This window comes from Canis aureus, chromosome 7 (genome assembly GCF_053574225.1).
Source record: "Canis aureus isolate CA01 chromosome 7, VMU_Caureus_v.1.0, whole genome shotgun sequence".
Lineage (NCBI taxonomy): Eukaryota > Metazoa > Chordata > Mammalia > Carnivora > Canidae > Canis > Canis aureus.
In genome coordinates this window covers 72,226,390-72,246,023 of record NC_135617.1, presented here as the reverse complement: position 1 = coordinate 72,246,023, position 19,634 = coordinate 72,226,390, and the positions used below count along the sequence as shown (strand labels likewise).

The 19,634-nt window shown below is 46.1% G+C and overlaps 1 protein-coding gene across 1 annotated transcript; it reads right to left on the bottom strand.

The window, feature by feature from the left end:
• Nucleotides 1-1,302: 1,302 nt before the first annotated feature.
• PPP1R10 (protein phosphatase 1 regulatory subunit 10) lies at nucleotides 1,303-19,546 on the bottom strand. The gene is made up of 20 exons (XM_077904820.1): nucleotides 19,328-19,546; nucleotides 18,583-19,104; nucleotides 12,476-12,593; nucleotides 11,740-11,826; nucleotides 11,443-11,578; nucleotides 10,872-10,923; nucleotides 8,177-8,254; nucleotides 7,871-8,044; nucleotides 7,558-7,663; nucleotides 7,332-7,444; nucleotides 5,892-5,992; nucleotides 5,502-5,649; nucleotides 5,266-5,424; nucleotides 4,883-5,129; nucleotides 4,633-4,696; nucleotides 4,313-4,507; nucleotides 4,075-4,150; nucleotides 3,749-3,862; nucleotides 2,835-3,590; nucleotides 1,303-2,559 (listed from the first exon to the last, which is right to left on the bottom strand). The coding sequence occupies exons 3-20, from the start codon at nucleotides 12,580-12,582 to the stop codon at nucleotides 2,450-2,452; spliced, it is 2,823 nt and encodes a 940-aa protein (XP_077760946.1). The 5' UTR covers nucleotides 12,583-12,593; nucleotides 18,583-19,104; nucleotides 19,328-19,546; the 3' UTR covers nucleotides 1,303-2,449.
• Between the last annotated feature and the right edge of the window lie 88 nt (nucleotides 19,547-19,634).

The window sequence follows — 19,634 nt, the reverse complement described above, 5'->3', positions numbered from 1 at the left end:
GTGCCTGAAATGGAGAGGATGATCAGCCTCCACCAAAAAAAAATCTCAACAGGTTACTTTGGATTTTCGTGGAGAATTTGAAGGAAAGATGATGGGTGAACTCATTTTTAAAATAGAAAAAACTTTGAGCCCTTTCAAGGTTCTGTGGCCTCTTAGTTTGGGTGCTCTCAGATCCTAAGTGCACAGAGCCACTTAACAGTGGCTAAGCAGGGAGTGCAGCCTCTGTGGGCAAAGGCAAAATAAAAATAACCCCATTGGCCTTGTTCATGTAAATGAGGCCCGTGAAATGTAGGTTGTTGCCCTCCTGTGGCCAATTCTTGAAACAGCAGCCAAGAAACTCGGTTGTACGGCAGTTTTCAGTGCTTTCCAATGGGCATCAGCACCTGGGAACTTGCTAGAAGCAAACTCAGGATCTCTCCCAGAACTACTGACCAGAATATGTGCTGGACTCATTCCTCATGCCTTCTAAAAAGCCCCTCAGATGATTCTGATGAATGTTAAGAGTTTGAAAACTGGTGTTTTTTTGTTTTTTTATGTTTTAAGTTATTTCTAGGCCCAACATTGGGCTCCACCTCATAACCCCCAGATGGAGTCTCATGCTCTCCCAAGCCCGCCAGGTACCCCTGAAGACCATTCTTCCTGAACTCCTGCTCCCATAGCCCACCTTCCTCCCCAAAATGCACTCTAATTCCTAATTTCAGTAATAGCAGAAATTCCTATTTGGAGTTAATCCTATCCTTCTACATTCTGATCTCCAAAACCTGCCTCCCCAAGACCTCACCCCATGATGGAAGCCCTGGATAGCTGTCCTTAAGGAGCCAATGTCAGGCAAGTCGGCCTAGTAATGCCTGCCCTGCAGAGCCACTTTTTGAGGGAATAGCAGCCTCAGCCTGTACTGTTCTTTCTCCACTGAGAAAAGGAGCCACTGGTTTTTCCTTCCCCCAGAAACTGCTTCATTTTACCCCTTCCTCCCACTCACTGGAATTCCTTTCCTAAGCGACCCCACAGGGATGGTAGGTTCAACTAGGTGAAGTCAGTGTCCGCTAACACCACCTGCAGCTCCAGCCATCTGAAAAGCTGCTCCCCTAGGTCCCAATGCTGCTCAAAGGATGTCGACCCAAGGGACTTACTCTGTACCTGTGGTTCCTTATATTCAAAATACTTCACTTAATACCCATGCTATCTCACAACAGAACTTCAGCTCCTCAAAGGACTAAAGATTCCATAGAGGTTTGTACTAATGTACTTAAAATAGAGGACAATGGCCGTTCTTGTTTAAACAGAGCCCAAACACACTAGGGGTTAAATAAGCTGCTTCTCTTTCCACTGTTTATTATTAATGTACAAAATATACAAAACCAAAAGAAAAAAAATACTCATCCCTCAAATCCATCATGGCTCTAACACAAGACCCTGCACAAAAGCCAACCAATCCACTGTTTTCATAGAAAACAACTGATGCCAAAACCTCGGAAGGAGAGGGCTGGGGAAGGGTGCGTCAGCTTGCGGCACCCACCCAGGAAGGCACCTGGTGGGACTCAGAGGTGGCTGACAGGGCAAGGGAGCCAGAGGCCTCACACTGACAAGGTTCCAGGTGGGGGGCAAGAGTATGCCAACTCCTGAAGGCAGTGCATGTAGTGTGACTTGTCAGGCCCAGCGTGCCGGGCAAATTGATGAAAAGCTGGTCTCAATTAAGTGTTTTACAAAGTTTCCAGAATGAGCTGCAGGTGAGGGTGGACCACCACCACCAGTCTCACCTATGCCAGCTGCAACTTCCACTGGCTGCAGGACATGAATTGGCCATCACTGGAACTAGCAGACCCATGGTGCAGACTTGGGTGTTCACAGGTTGCAAAGTCTGACTTGAGAAAGGACTCAATGTAAAAAGCCTGTGTCCAGGGAGAAGTGGGGATGATGTATTCCAGAACTCAAATCCAGCCTGATTGAGCCCTCTCAGTGCAGCGGGATATATAATACCCCTTTTTACCATCTCCCCACCCCATGAAGAATAATGAACTTGGCTGGGAGGATTTCATAAGTGCAGCTGATTCCGTATCAGTTGTGTGCGTGTGGAGGACCCACAATAGGAGAGTAGAGGTGTTCTCCAGGATAACCAGCTTTAGGTTCTCAGGCATAAAGGGCAATACTGGAAAGGGGTTTGGGGCTATAGGGCCAATCTCAAAAACTGAAGCCAACCGGGTCTTCTCTTCAGCCATCCAGGGTACAGAATGTATCCAGTCTCTCTCCTCCCCAGACTGGAGGAAAATATGTACATCGATGTGCACCAGTGATCACAAAACCCCCAGAAACCCAAGCAGGTGGGGACTGAGGGGCCGGCTCCTCATCAGCAGGGGACGGGACAGTGGGCCTCACAGAAGCCATAAGAGGGTCGAAGGAGCAAGGCTGCAGTCCATGGGGTGTGGGGCAGGGGGGGCAGAGGAGGCAGTCCCTAGGGCAGGGGGGGCCCATTGACACCCGGGTGGTAGAAGGCACAGTTGTTCTCATAGCGGCAATTGCCCTTCATCATGAAATGTCGGCACACAGGGCGGTTGGACATATCTGTGGGAACGATGGCAGAACAGTTAGAACACGGCTCAGAGGTCAATGCCACCCTTGCCTCCCCACCCCCACCCTGTCCATAGCACCCTGAAAACTAGCGTGCAGGGAGATACGGAATCTTACGGATTTGAGGGAAGGGCAAAGAATAGCAACTGCCAGGCATGCTGAAAATAGGGGGACGTGTCTGTCCTACCACACCCGGGGGGAGTGATGATGCTACCCCAAAACTTAAATGGAACACCAAAAGCCATGCAATGAGCAGGAACCATTCTCACCTCCTCCGTGGCTGTGGCCTCCATCGTGCCCTCGGTGGCCCCCTCCTCCGTGGCCAGGGCCATCATGGCCACGGTGCTCATGAGGTGGTGGCCCTCGATGGTCATGGCCTCGGTGACTAGGGACATCATGAGGCCGGTGGCCATGGGGCCCCCCATGTCCAGGACCTTCATGGGGGCGATGTCCACCACCAGCACCCATTCCTCCACCAGGACCTTCATGGGGGCGATGTCCACTGCCTCCACCCATGCCACTGCCAGGGCCTTCATGAGGACGATGGCCACTGCCACTGCCCATGCCACCACCAGGGCCTTCGTGAGGACGATGTCCCCCACCTCCACCCATGCTACTGCCAGGGCCTTCGTGGGGGCGATGCCCACCACCCATACCACCACCAGGGCCTTCATGAGGACGATGTCCACTGCTGCTGTTCATGCCCCCACCAGGGCCTTCATGTGGACGATGACCACCACCTCCAACCATGCCCCCACCAGGGCCCCCTCGTCCATTTGGAGGTCCTCCTCCAGAGCGACCTCCCCTGGCCCCCCGGAAGGGAGGAGGAGGAGGAGGTGGTTCATTTCCTCCTCGGCCACCACGGCCTCTATGGTATGGTCCAGGACCTGGTCCTGGGCCACCCCGCATTGGGCCACCTCGCATGGGGTCACCTGGGCCATCCCAGAAGGGATCACCCCCTCGTGGAGGGGGTGGGGGACCCAAGAGACGCGGACCCACTGACCCACCAGGGCCTCCATGAGGACCTGTTATGGAAAGAAAGGGAGACCGTATCAGCGACTTGTTACACTCAGGGATGGCCTCTCCCAGCCTAACCTACCTCCCACCTTTTGGTCAATCCTACACTATTACTAAGCCAAAATTAAGCAGATAAACCCATTCCAACCTCTCATTTCCCACCTACCTGGTATAGGTCCTCCAGGTCCAGGGGGGAAGTGCTGCATGGCCTTGGGACCCCCAGGACCTCCTGGTGGGAAACCATTGGCTATTGGACCAGGGCCTAATAATCCATGTGGCACTGTTAATTAAAAAACAAAATATAGTCAGCAAGAGGATTCTAGAAGAGTGGCATGACTTCCTCCTTAGGTATGCCCCTCTGGCCCTCTCAGACCAACTTGTCAGACCAAAGCTCCATCCAGTCTTCCCTCCTAGCAGAAGCAATACCTTTGCTCACCCTGCTCCCCCCACACCAACTCCACAGTAGGCTTCCTCCCTGGCCCTGGTGATTACCGAGCATCTGCTTGATCTTGTCTGAATAGTCTGGTTGCTTTAGCAGTTCCTCTGAGGGATGACTATTTGGGCTACCCTGTGAGGCAAGGTGAATAAAGAGCCAGTCAACAGAATGCAAGGGTAAAAACTAGTAAAGAAAAGAGAGCTAGATGAAGAGGTAAGTGAGAAGACAACTACTGGGGTATACAGAAAGGCAGATTCCAGACAAAGTGGAAAAGAGGAAGGCGGGCTCATATACCATGATGGAGGTGAGGATCTCTTGGACATTGATGCCTCCTCCTCCAGGACCCTGGGGGCTCTTCCCAGCACCCATGCTTCCCATGAGATTGGCCAGGACAGGAGGCAACTTGGAGCCACCTGCTCCATCAGGTGAGCCACCAGCTCCCCCAGGCTCCAGGGTCTCAATATATGGGGTCTCATCCATGGAACATTCCTGCAAGAACAGAACAATCAGGACTAGCTTTGAAAGAATGAAGAGACATTCCATTTGAAACTGAAAAATGCTGAAAGACGTACTAAGATCAATCACAACTCCACCACCACATAGCATATGCTCACCTCATCTAGGGGGATGAGCTTTGGGGGTACAGGTTCATAGGGTTCAGGATCAGGTTCATGAGGACTATTAGGAATGCCACAGGTGATGGGACAAGAAAAAAAAAAAAGATAGTTAAATTATTTATTCAAGCCCTCACATTCCCTAGCCCCCACCCCCTTCTGAATTACCCCAGGGCATGTTCCTCTCAGGAGTCCAAGCACTTAACGTGGACATGGTTCATGCCCAGGGTGTGAACCCGGTTCTGCTCACCTTTCCTTGTTCAGGAAGAGCTCCTGAAGGATTCCTTTCTCCCGCTCAGCCTGGATGTATCGCTCCTGGCTGTTGCTTCCAGGGGTGACAAGAGGTGAGGGCAGAACCAGGGGCCGGGGGCACACCCAGGGCACCTTCTCCTCCATGTTGTCATGGCTCAGACGCCGGGCCGTCTCAAATGCATGTCGGTCTGACAGTATCTCTCGCTTAGCTGCCTCACCAAAGTCCTTGATCTTATTCACATTTACTAGTGGCAAGGAGAGAAAAGAGAAAATATAAGCACCAAACAAGTCCTTTTTAAACTCTCTAGACCCCAAAATAAGTAAATAAATAAAAATAAACTCTCTATACCCATCTACTACACAAGAACCTTGACGGCTCACCTCGTTCAGTTTCATCCAGTTCAAAATAGAAATATTCTCTCAGTTTGCCCTCCTCAGGCCATGTCACCGTCTTCCTCTTCCTGCCTTTCCGGGTCAGCTGGCTGGGATCTCCGGGACTCTCCACAGGCTTTGCATCCAGCGCTCCTGGCTCTAAAGAGGCTGGAAGCAGGAGAGGTATCAGATCCAGGTCGTTCCTTTTAGAAACCCCCCAAACCTGAACCAATTTCTAGACTTACCCGTATCCATGAGCTCTGGGACTTCAACAGGGGGAACTGGGGTTCCTGGGCGATCTGTGTCCATAGCCTCACAAGTTGGTGCTGGTTCTGGGGAAGAAGGTTTGGCCGTGCTCGGTTCTGTGCTCGTTTTCCCTTCAAACGGGCTTGGCTATTGTGAAAGAAAAAGAAGTTAATGAGTTGACACGAAAGCCAAGGTTAAGGTAAGGCAGTTAGTCCAGCATCCTAGACAGGCTCCCCTGCGGATTCAGATGAAGGAAGACTTTGCGTCTCCCACTGCCAGCCCCCCAACCCTCACCCCAGTCCACATCCTGTGGTCCTCCCAACCATTCCTGGGCCCTTCCTTTCACTTTAGATATCCTGTCATTGACATCTACGGCACAGGGCTCATACCTTGGCAGCTGTGGGTGACAACACCTTCTTCTTCTTCTTAATTTTGATGCCTGGAACAGGGGCTGAATTGAGTGCATCCAGGAAGCCCAGGCCCTCCATAGCTACAAGAGGATAAAGCATAAAATGGAACCATCAGACCTCTTTCACAATCCTATTCCTACAAAGTTTGAGCAGGAAATGGGCCAATGGAGACCCTACCCCAACTTAGGACACAGTTAAGTTCAAGGTGGCCAGGATGCATATGCTGGATTCATACAAGAAAAAAAAAAATTTTTTTTTAATTTTGTTTTTCAGTTTTTTTAAAAAAGACTTTATTTATTCATGAGAGATACAGAGAGAGAGGCAGACGGAGAAGCAGGCCCCATGCAGGGAGCTGACGTGGGACTCGATCCCGGTCTCCAGGATCACACCCTAGGCCGAAGGTGGCATGCTAAACTGCTGGGCCACTGGGGCTGCCCCTGTTTTTAAAAATTCTATAATCAGGATGCTTGGGTGGCTCAGTGGTTGAGCGTCTGCCTTCGGCCCAGGGCGTGATCCTGGAGACCCGGGATGGAGTCCTACATCGGGCTCCCTGCGTGGAGCCTGTTTCTCCCTCTGCCTCTCTTTCTCTTTGTCTCTCATGAATAAATAAATAAAATCTTTAAAATAAAAAAAAGAAATTCTATAACCAACATGGGGGCTTGAACTCATGACCTGGAGATAAAGAGTTGCATGTTCCTCCAACTGAGCCAGCCAGGTGCCCTATTCTTTCTTTTAAAGGCAGGCAACTGGGCAGCCCCGGTGGCACAGCGGTTTAGCACTGCCTGCAGCCTGGGGTGCGATCCTGGAGACCCGGGATCGAGTCCCGCATCGGGCTCCCTGCATGGGGCCTGCTTCTCTCTCTGCCCATGTCTCTGCCTCTCTCTTGCTCTCTCTGAATGAATAAATAAATCTTTAAAATAAATAAATAAATAAATAAATAAATAAATAAATAAATAAATAAATAAATAAATAAAAATAAAGGCAGGCAACTTGGGGTGTCTGGCGGGGCTCATGGGGTTGAGCGTCTGCCTTCAGCTCAGGTCACGATCCCAGGGTCCTGGGATCGAGCCCCACGCATCAGGGGGGCTAAACTAACTAACTAACTAGTAATAAATAATAACTAAATAAAAGCAACTTGAGGCTTTCAGTATTAATTAGAGCTCAGGTGACTTAGGAAAACAACCCTCATGGACAGGACCGACTATCCCGAGACTGGGAGCACCCCGAACCAGTCACTGAATAGCACCCCATTCCCATACCCAAGATTACTTCTAAGTAATCCTATGAAAGAGGAGCTCCAGAGGTGCAAAAATTAAGACAAGCACACAAAACTAAGAAATCCATCTTGTACCACCCCCCCAACTCATTTCCATGGAGTTCTCTCCCAATTCAAAGTGTGTTCCTCTACTTCAGACTCACGCTGTGGTGGGATGATCTTCACTTTGATCTCTTTGGTGGCATTTGGTGTGGTGTTCAGTGGCTTGTATTTCTTCTCTGCAGGGGGAGCACCATCTCCTGGAGCAACTGTGGTGCTGTTGGAAGATGAGCCATCAACATGATCTCTGATGCACCCTAACTTGCCCCCTCTTCCTCCCTCATGTCCACAGACATAACCCACACAGAACCCAGTACACAAGGGCCATACCTCTGACGCTTGAGGGGGATGGGTTTAAGATTGTACTTGTCAGAAACCACCACTGCACTGGCGTTCTTTTTCACAGGCACCAAAGATGGGGTCTCCAGCTCTAGCCCTGAGGGAAGAAACATGCCATTGCGTTGAACTTATTACCACTCTAACTCTTCCTCCCCACTCCAACACTAAATCTTTACCCAGCCCAAACCTCACCTACTAGTCTTCCATCTTCTCTCTTCCCCATGTCATAAATCCACTATTCCACCACAAGGCCCTAGGTGTACATCTGCCCACAGACTCTCCCAAGACCAGCCAACCACCCTACCAGTGGAACGAAACTTGGCGTGACTGGGTGCTGTGGTTCGGAGAGACTTGGGCTTCTCTTTCTTCTTCTCTGGGGCCTCCTCAGCCCGGGTCTCAGCCTTCACCTCAGTCAAGGGTCGCTCAGGAGGGGTGGTTCGACTCTTCCCCTCTTCTTTACGTTTTTTCTTATCTTTCTCTGTTGTGAAAAAACAAAGCAGAAAAGGATTTTATTTAAAGAGAAAGACTGTCAAGAGGTGAAGCAGGCTAAAGCCACCGAAGGCCAGTGGGAAAGAAATAAATACAAGGGATAAAAGACTAAGGAGCTTACCAGCAGGCTGGGTACTGCTCTGGGAGCGGATGACAGCCATCCAGTCACTGACAAGGACTGAAGCCAATTTCCGGAGCTCTGCAGGTGAGAGTATAAGGGAAAATCCCTAAGTAACTAAAAATATTATTCTTCCAATAATAGAAAATACAGAGGTTTAAAGATATACTGTGAAAATCTATGTAACAGAAAACGTAGCCCAGAGTTTTAAGGAGAAGATGAGACAGGCTCAAACTCTTGGGAGGCCTGGGTGTCTCAGTGGTTGAGCATCTGCTCAGGTCGTGATCCCGGGCTCCTGGGATCAAGTCCCACATCGGGCTCCCTGTGAAGAGCCTGCTTCTTCCTCTGCCTGTATCTGCCTCTCTGTGTCTTTCATGAATAAATAAAATCTTTATTTTTTTAAGATTTTATTTATTTATTAATGAGAGACACAGAAACAGAGAGAGAGGGACACAGAGGGAGAAGCAGGCCCCATGCAGGGAGCCTAATGCTGGACTCGATCCCTGGATCTGGGATCACACCCTCAGCTGAAGGCAGATGCTCAACTGCTGAGCCACCCAGGTGTCCCTATTTGATTTTTTTTAAGCCATTATTACTAGTGGCATTATAGGAAAAAAGGTGGCCTAGAAAATCTTTTTCTTTTCTTTTCTTTTCTTTTCTTTTTTTTTAAGATTTTATTTATTCATGAGAGATACAGAAAGAGAGGTAGAGAGAAGCAGGCTCCATGCAGGGAGCCCAATGCGGGACTCGCTCTCAGGACTTTAGGACCATGCTGTGGGCCGAAGGCAGGCGCTAAACTCCTGAGCCACCCAGGGATCCCCTAGAAAATCTTTTATAAGATGAATCTAAGTCAGGCTCCTTGATACTTTGTTTGCCTTTAGAACAACACAATAATACTGTTCTTAGCTGTTTGGACACTTGAACCCTGCCTGCTTTTTCCTTGAGTTTAGTTCTTGTTCTTTTAACACATGGTTAGTGGAAGAGTGTGGACACTGGCTTCATTCTGCTGCTCTATTCATAAGAGAGACACAGAAGCACAGAGAGAGAGAGAGAGGGGTGCAGAGACACAGGCAGAGGGAGAAGCAGGCCCATGCAGGGAGCCTGACGTTGGACTCGATCCCGGGTCTCCAGGATCACGCCTTGGGCTGAAGGCAGGCGCCAAACCGCTGAGCCACCCGGGCTGCCTGAATAAATAAAATCTTAAAAAAAAAAAATCAAGGAAATGTAGCAAATAAGTGTAGCGAAGAGCTTATAAAGCAGACCACATTAGAGATGGGGAAGGCAGTGTTTAGAGAAAAAAAGACGGTCAGAGAATTTAAAGGACAAAATGTGTTTCCAAATATACGGAAAAAAAACAAAGACCTTTACAGCTCTTGCTTTTCGTACTTGGCAAATCACATCTCTTATCTATGGCACCTATCCTCTTGCCAGCTTTTCCACTTACAGATTCGTTTAATAATGAGATTATTGAAAACATTAAAACCAAACTTTTCAAATAAATACCCACACAACTAGCAGTTTCTATAATTAAGGCAACACAAACTCCAGTACATCCCTAATACAGGGATATCCTGAACCTTTTTGGACCAATTGATACTATAGTCTAGTCAGACTTTATTAGGAATGTACAAATTTCCAAAGGAAGTACAAAACAATTAAATCTACATTCAAAGGTGGCAATACAATTGAGACAACTGGAAAACAGGGAACAATATACCCAGCAATGAAAAAATAAGAGATGAACAATGATTTAATAGAAAATTCTGTAGTTTTACATTATAAGTTATTAAAGATAATTTGTAATGTCACAAACACAGAAGTGCTCAATATCTGAAAGGACCCAAAACCAAGATTTAATATTACTAAAATAATGGAAGGCTAGAGAATGTTTTTCCACTTAAACACTGTGAGTTAAACTCTTTAACTTGCTAAATGTTCCCAGTGTTTTCTCCTATAGCTAAAGGAACTTCAGATAGGCTCACCCAGGGCTACATGTTCTTTCCACACCAAACTGCCAAAGCCTCCTTCCAAAAGGACCTAGCACGCCATTCCTTTTAGACAAAAAAGCAAGCCTGTATTCTGATGAGGGGATCAGCTCTCCTAGAACACTGCTCACTTGTGGCACACTAGTATCTTGTGCTAGTGGTTTGTACCCTGGGTATAAACCCTTTTCTTCACTGAAGGAGAGGCTGTGACTTTCTGGAGCCAGGCTCTGTCTTCAAGCCAGAACTATATGGCCCTTGCCAAGGGCTCCAAAACCCTTTATCTTAGAAAAAGACAGACTGTTGCTACCAAAGCTGTGATCTCCAGGATCCAGGATCTGACCCATGGCCTATAGGAAGGTATTTACTGGTAGAACTATATAGGAAACACACACTGAAGGCCCCAGAATATGCTACGTTTATTTAGAATAACAGAAGAAAATGATGATGACACTCTCTAGGATGACACTATTTTTTCCAAAGAATTTCAAGTGCATAGCTTTCACAACCAAGAGATATCAAGAACCAGCTTCTTGTTAAAAGTATGCTGTCTTGTCTTACATTCAATGGTAGAGAAATGGACAAATCCCATTTGAAATTTTTTTACAAGAAAGAGAAAAGTAAGGTGATGTAGAAAGGAGTGACAGGACAGTTCAAGGATGGGAGTGAGACATGAAGGTAACGAAGTGAAGTGATGAGGAAGGACTGGCCCCTACCTTCATCCTCACTTGACTTGCTCAGCTGCTTCACCAGTTTGGCTGTGTTGTTCTACAAGAAACGGGGAGAAAGGTTAAGTACCAGGAGGAACAGGAGTCCTCTCGGAGCTTACAACTGCACTAACACACAATTTCTTTTTCGTGAAATTTTAAGTAATCTCTACACCCAACATGGGGCTTAAACCCACAACCCCGATATCAAGAGCCACACACTCCACCAACTGGAGTGCCCTGCCTACAATTTAATAGTCCCTAATGGCGACCACCGCTACTATGGTACTTTACCTTTTACAAAACCTTTATAGGTGCAATCGTACTTAATTCTAAAAACAACCAAAGTAGGTAGAAATCATTTTCAACAAGAGATGAGAAAACTGAGGCTCAAATATCTAGAAGCGCCCTAACCATACATCTGTTAAAGGGCTTAAACCAAGCCTTCTGATAGTATACTCCTATTTTTTTCCATCACTCTTCTGCACAGGTCCAAGACTGCAACCACATCAGAGTTGGTGTATTTTATCTGTCAGGCTAAAGCAAAAAGGAGCACTAGTGTTGTACAGACTTAAGGTACCTGCTTGAGATGGTCCACGGTGAGCGGGAGGTGCTGCAGGGTAAGCAGAATTTGCTGCAAGAGGGGAATGTTGTTGGTTGTCTTTGAATAAGTCAGCCAGTTGTTAAGAAGCTTGTAGCCACCAACATCAATAAACCTGCAGGCAAGTAGTAGAATTTGTAATGCCCTTCCTGGGTTTTGGAGTGCCACATCCCACACTCCTACTCCCCTGTCAATGACCTAGGAACCCCATGCCTCACCTCCCCTGCCTTCTAACTACATCTTCCCATCCCAGCCTCCCAGATCCTCCCCACTTACTTGACCAATATTTCTGGTGACTGGGTCTGCAGGAGAATGTTCAAGTAAGTGCATCGACTCACCATCTTTCGTGCTTCCTTCATCAGGCTGTAGGAGGGAAATTAAGCTTAGAAATGGAGCAAGAGCCTCTTCTTTCAGCAGAAGCATCTCTGATCTGTGGGAGTGCCTAAAAATCCCTGATGACTTGGGACTCTGCCAGAGTGGGAAGGTCACACAAGCCTCTCGGGGGATGGGATGGATCCAGAGTCCAATGGAATCCCATGAGAGGATGGAAGACAACTGAGGAGACACTGAAGCCTCTGGGGAGGTGAACATCACTGCTTCTCTAACCCACAGGACACACTTGATTCTGCTTCCCGGTGAAGAATACTAGCACTAACAGCTGTTCATAGTCTGTTCAGGACTGGCTTAGTCTCTTGCCTTCCCCTGGGAGACTGGCAGAGCCCTGAAGGAAACAACAGTTTGGGATGTGGAATGTGACCCAAAACAGAACCAAGAACTGTCACCTGGCTTCCCTGTTCCCTTCCTCTCAAAGTATGACTCCCAAACCCAGACTCTATTATGGCTAGGAACCAAGGGATCACTTCTTCCTATCATTTACTCTAAAATTACTGGATTCCAATCTTATTCTAGAATCTCCCTCTTCCCTCTGAGAACACTCATTCCTGTTCTGCCTTATGTAGTACAACTTACAATATACTCTAACCACAATGAATCCAGAGATAGGCAGACTCACCTGAAGATTTTGGAAATCCCATCCACACTCTTGACTTCCCCATCTCGGTTAAGGAAGCTATCCAGGCCCTTGAGAAGCTCTTTGGGATCTATGGGACCCGAACCCATGATTGAAGTTTCTAAGACAAGGACAAAATAAACCCACAGAATAAATGGCCGGCAAGGACAATCCCACTATACCCTCTAATAAATTCCACTTCTACAGCAGATGAAATTTTGTGACTAATTATTCAATCTATATTCAACTACACTCATCATTTTCTAGGTAAGAAAAAAATCAACACAGACCATCACCACCCCTGGCAAGTTAAGCATGGTGTTAATACAGGACTGAATGGGAAGACTAAAATTAGACTGGAGAACTGGGCAGCACGTATTTCTCTCTCCCTCCCAGTTACATCCTTTCTAGATAGCTGAACTTCACTAAATCGTATGAGAGCTAAGAGTCAAGTTCCTATACTAAAACTCAACAATCCCAGGCTTTTTTGCTCCTTGTTAGGTCCTATTTCCCCTTAGCTGCTGATAAATTTGGCTTGAAAAAAATGGATAGCTTAATAAGAACTGGGCCAATCCTGGACACTTGGGCTATATGCCTTCTAAGATTAGTCAGTTCCTTTTTATCTCACTCTATTAAGAATCATCATCACCTCAAGCGCCAGAACACGCTCTGAGACAATCAGCTAAACTAGTAGGTGATACAAAACCAGAAAACATCCTATTTCCCTCAAGAGAGTTGTGGGTACCTTCCTAGAAATGGAGACAAATGGATTTAAAGGAAATCCTTTATATCCTAAGTCTTGAAATGAACTGCCACTCGTTAACCAGATACGACACACATTTTTATGGTTTCAAAGTTAAGAGGAAGGCTGGTTTGTGATTTCAAAAGCAAAGATGAGAATCTGATCACTACTCCTCTTCAAAACCACACCACTTTCCAAGATCCCCAAAAGAAAGGCTTGATATTAGAAACCATGAAGCCAAAAAGAATAGAAAAAAACTAGAAGCTGAAAAATGCTATTAAATTTTAAGTAGCTACTTTAAACCAGGTTAGAAAAGGAGCTCATTAAAAGCTAAACTGCTGTTATGGGATAAAGTGTGAAGCAATTCTAGTCCAAAACCCAAGCTAATTTAGAATCAATGTGGCTCTGAGTGGGATTCTGAGAACTGAAAGTAATACTTATGTCTGGGATTTAAGACTAACACTGGGTAGAAAGGAGACAAGAAGAAAACAATTTCTTGCCTCCAGCTTAATAGTACAGATAACAGACATGATCCCAGAAGGGTGGGAAAATCTGTGTTTTACAAAGATAACTCTATTTGTGCAGGAAAAAAGACCAAGTTTCTTATAAAATAACAGAGATGTTCTATTTGTTCTCAAATTAAAAACAAAACAAAACAAAACAAAAACCCAAGCCTAATAATCTCAACTTTTAGTCCTCCCAACAACAAGGCCAATAAATTTCTAAATAGAGAAGTCCTAACAACCTAGGAAGCAGCAGGAGCAGGAAGGGGCTGGTTCTTGAGATCATAACCTGCAGGATGAATACAGAGTGAGGAGGTAAGAAATGCTGAGTGCTGAGCAAATCTGGGTTAACTGTGCATTGCTGCTGTCCTGGAATTTCCACAAGGGCAGGTAGAACCTGAGGTCAGAGAGAGAAACACTGAAGTAGAATACTATAGATTAGAAGCCCCCGGGCCAAATCCACAGAAGTGTGCAGATTCTTACAGACAGGGAAGGAGAAAAAAGCATTTTTTCCCATGTGGTAAGACAACATAGAGCGACACAGACACCATACCAAGAGATACACAGATACAACAAAGGGATAAAACAGGCTTCCCATCTAGGGGCGACTGGAAAAACAAGGAGTCAATCCAAAGCAGTACATATCATCATCAGCAACCACAATGTATACAATTTGACAAAAAGACTTAAATTAACAACACTTCAAACCAGTACCGCCACTCCCACCCGGCCAAATACTGCTGACCACACTGATTCAAACCCAGAGTGAAGATACACCACCTTCGAGAACATTTTGCATAACCAAGGAGCTAAGCCAATAGGACTGCTACCTCTCCTTCCTTCAGAAACTTTAAAAAAAAAAAAAAAGGGTCACTTGAGCCGAAATGTTCCTTCACTTAAGAAGGTAGCAGAGAAGAATTAACCATCCCCAGAGACCAATAAGCACAACGTTAAATTCTGTCCAGTGCCTTATGCTAGGAATGGGACCCAGGGACAACTTTTTCATTCCCATTCATAACAGGCAAAAATACTCAGGGAAAGCTAGAACATAAAACAGAAATCTTAAATATTCACTTTCCACTATTACTTTTCCTTTTATGTTTTGGAAATATAATCAACAGAATTAAGTTTCATCTCCTAAGTAGCAATTGTGACAAAATGTAAATGGGTTTTCTCACGGCTTTCCTACAGGCAAATTAGTTTTGAGTCACTTAAAATGAAGGACTCCAAGTGTCTCACAACCAAATTTCCTTAAAGTCAGTACATTCTGAGAGAAGGTACAAGGCACTCAAGTGGAAAGGAATGAAAAGCCTAAAATCCTGGCGCAGGCCTACCTACAGTGGAAAAGGCTAATGAGTTGTCCAGGGAAGGAGGGGCAGTAACCCAAGTGTCAACATTAGTCTTATTTGGAGCCTCAAATGAATGCTTGAGGAAGCTTCCTGGAAGCAAACAATCTAGGGCATACTTTTGTTTTTAAACTCCTTGAAGACAGTACAGAAGGGGCAGGGGGAGGGGAACAATCCCAGCCTTATCTCTACCTAGTCCTAAACTGTGCATTCCTTCTCATCAAGAATTTTCCAGGGGAAAAAAAAAAAAAAAAAGAATTTTCCAGGGAGATGAGCACTACGAGCACAGGCACTGGGGAATCTTCAAATCTTACCAGAGAGAAACTTAAAAGTGACACCCACTCCAGCCTCTGAATTGAGTTTTACTTGAGGGTTATTCAATTAAGAGTGAAAAATATCTAACTTGGCTAGTTATTACCCATCACCAAGAAAAGAACTTAATTGGTTTAGGACAAAACCCCTATGGCAAATCACAGCCCTTTTAAAAACAATCACACTTGTAACACAGAAGGGAATCCAAATTTACCTTAACATAAGTCTTAGCACTCTGGAAATGAAAACGCTTTGTACCTGACCCTAACATTCCCCTTCCTTTTCTTGGTGTTTGAGATATGTCCTTATACCACTTGGTGGACTGAATTAGATCTTTAGGTGATGCACAAGGTCTTACCTCTCCTAAGTCCCTAATCCTCAAATTCATTTTGAAAACCATATCTGCCTTTTAGTAAGGATGTAAAATCACCCTCTCCCCCTCCCCAGCAAAAGATCCAAAATATAACTCTAGTCACAAACTATAAAGATCAGGTTCTCCGAGGTTCTCTGGATAGATGTGGTTTCCCTAGAAGACCCTGTTTCCCCATCTCCCATGTTAAGGAAGATCTTCTTTATTAATACCCTGTTCACTAGAGGTCAGGAACCCCAATGGGTAAACTATTCAGCTCCCAAGGAAGGTATGCTGCAGAGGCACATGGCAAACTGCTTGAAAGATAAAAAATTTGTGGTCAATAGACATGTGAAAGAGTCCCTCCCACCCAATCCAGAAGTCTAAGTACTAATTTGAGAATCTGTACCCAGCAGAAAATTAGCCCTAAAGTCTCAGGTCACCATAGGAGAGCTGTACAAAATGGCTTTCTGATTCTGCCTAGAACTTCCATGCTTCAAAGCAGGACTTTAAAAAATGGAAAGGATATGGAAAATCTGACCAAGATTTGACTTTGAAAAAGTTGGAGGAAGATAGAGAAGGGGCAGGACACCCAATATCACCCTGAGAGCATGGCTTTAAACATGCACCCATTGCTAAAGCACTGCATGAGTTGAAAAATGAAGACGTTATTATTCCACTAACGTTTTAAAGGAATTTCTTTCTAAAGGGAAGGAAAAAAATTAAAAAAAGGTGGTTCTTTGGAAAAAAGAAATGAAGGTTGTGAAATGTAATACCAGAAACGTTTTGCTTACCAGACACCGTAGCTCGCATCCCCCTGCCTTGAGTTTACAACTGCCGCCTCCTTTCCTATTCATTTCTCAATCCTAGTACCAAAGTACAGGAGCTACACAACTGGAGAACGTGACACAGCACTAAACACAAAGAATTTATCCCCAAATCCAGAAGTGGGAATAAGGGTGATTTAAAAGGAAGTCCTGAAGTACCCACCCTCCCCCAGTCTCTATACAAAGCAACCAAAAGCAGGCCCAAGGACTGGCTCCTGGGCATAAATGGCACATTTCAGTGTCATTAGGCCCCATGTCTATTCAAGTCACTTTCCCAAGTCCTCCTACCCCAGTATTCCCCCACCACACAGCACGCTCGCGTGCGCTCTCCCTCACACACACACCCCCCACCAGAAGGCTCCCAGCCTTAAGTATAGTTGGTTTGACTGCTTTTCCACCCCTGGCAACTGAAGCGGGGAAAACCTCCAAGCAGTTGTGATGAGTGAAGGTGGAAATAAAAGCAACAGGCTCAGATTGTTAAATTACAAGAGCTGCCCAGGGGACAACTTCAAGACCTAATTGCTACAAAGCTTTTTCCTTTTAAGATAAAAGAAAAGGTTTCTTCCTGTCTAGCCGCAGCGTGCAGAGGGAGCATCGGCTCAGGGGTGGAGTTTCAAGAGGGTGGAGAGGAAGAAAGCTGATTACATCACCTTTCCAAGCTGCTCCTCCCCCTTGACCAAGTTTCTAGGGCGGCCCTAAGCTCTGGATGGCAAAAGGGGGAGAAAAAACAACAAAGCAGCAGGGACGACGCCATTTTGTAATGGAGAAGAGGAAAACTTAAAAAGCCATCCCGGCTCTGCCGGCAGCCAGTTACATTAAAAAAACACCCCTTTTCAGTAAAATACCCCAAGCCAGCACCCATCCTGAATGGTCTTTGACCTAATTGAAGAGAGTTGTGAAAATAAAACCAATTAAAATATTTAAAAGAACAATTTTCTGCGGGGAAGAACTGAATTTGCAATTGAGGTTCAACCTGCTACCATCGACCACCCCCATCCTCCCTATAAAGGGAAAAGGGGAGGACTTGGACCACTCTCAACAAATAGGATTGAGGTGGGAGGACAAGAGAAAAATGGGCCAAGACACAACCTGCAACGCCGCTTGGAAGACAAAAGGACAAGGAAAGTCGCCATATTGAAGCAGGGAAGAAAAAAATTCCTTTTAACGACACAAATCTTTTAGAAAAGCTAGCATTCAATTGCACTAAATGGCTTTTAAAGTTATACTCCTGAATTCCACATTTCCCAACCTTCCCACCCACCAAAACGTATCAAGTTAAAATGTTAATCATTTTTGCTCTTAAATTACCTATGCAACCTGCAACAATTACAAAACATTCTTTACCTCCCCATTATCTTGTATGTACTGGCACTAAGATATTTTGTATTGAATTTAGGGTCTTGCAATCTTTATTCCTAGATTGCCACCTATTTTAAGCACACAAATATACCCCAAGCAAATTACATTAAAATTGAGAGGATTTAACAATCATTTAAAAAGTCATAGCCAGCTATTACTTTTCTGCCCATCTCCTTACCCTGCAATCTTTATGTACAGATTGCTTATTAATCTGGCAAATTGAAAGACGCCCTGCTTGTCTCACACACAAAGAAGTGGGACTTCTGAGCCACAAGATCCACCATCTTTTGTATGTGAGCTCATTAACCCTTTTGAAGACTGCTAACAAGAGGAAGTTAACCATTCCTCCTTATAAAAAGCAAACACTTATGGCTTTGGCAGTCTGGAAATTGGCTGGATTACCAAGGGTTAACCGTCAAAATCCTCACTTGCTGGCCCTCCCTCCACCCTTTCCTTGCCTGCAGCCGGGCAGGAAGGTAGGTGGTAGGGGAGAGAACAAGACTGTTTAGACCAAAGGCCCCTTTTTAATGGAGATTAAGTGACCGGCTTGGTCCTTCTCCAGTTCTCTACTTTGTTCTATTGGCTCATTTCTTCCTCTCATTATTTTTGGTTTCACAACGGGAAACGTTGAGTTCTTGTTGCAAGGCTGGTTTTGGAAAATTCGACACTTACTATCCAATTTTTTTGCGACGTCAGCACCTCGGGCTCAGGGGGGGAGGGGGTTAAAATTTTGGAGAAAAAAAACAAAACAACCAACCAGGACCCAAAACTCAATTATTTGGGGGGCCTCATTGGATCAAAAAGTCTCGTAAAAAATTGAAGGCCAACTCAGTATTCATTTTCCCCCCACCCAACTCCATTTAGGGAGGGGGGGTCGTAGAAAAAAAGTTCTGGGTGGATTCAAAAAAGTAAACGCTGGATGAGTGGATTTGGGTGGGTTTGGGAAGGGTGGGTGGTTGATTATTTTTGAAGTTATGTGGTGACGGTCCTTCGGCCACAGATTTCAAGTCCCATGCAGCGTGGGCTGGTGGGGTGGGCAAGACAGGTGGGAAGGGGCAGAAGACACAAGTGGTTGGGCTGGTGGCTGCTGTTTTCCCTTTCCCCCCTCAGGATCCTCTCAAGGGCTTAGATGGTGCTGCGGCTTGTTTCTTTTTTCCTCGTGACCGGCCTGTCTTTCTCCGAGAAAATTCAAACCTGGGATAAAAGGAACACAAGGGAGAAAGATACAATCAACACGGGTTGCTTTAAACACGCACAAGTACCATGATTGTTGTCGTCAAACACCTCCAGGTCCCAACGAGAACACAGCCGCGTTCCATAAGCCATGGTCCTCAAAACAACCCATGCCTAACCCCCTCCCCAGTCCAACAAGCTCAACAATACTTTACCCTCCAACCGACAGGATACCCAAACTTACCTCTAAACGAACCCCAGAATGGCGCCTGTCTGCTCGGGCGGTGTCTTTTATACCCGGACGCCGCCCAACGCGCCCAAACATGCTAGTGAAACGCCCTTGTCGCGAGACGTTGTGCGCGAGGCGTGAATTCATTGGCCAACCCGAAAGACAACTCGCTAGCTGATTGGGTAGCCTTCCTTCACCTTCGCTCAGCCCCTTCCCCCTCGGTACTTTCTTCCGCCTCCTTCCTGGCCCCCCCGACAAGCGCGTGACCGGGGAGCCTAGCACCTCCCTTTCCTCTGTTTCCACCACTTCCGCCCTCGAGAAC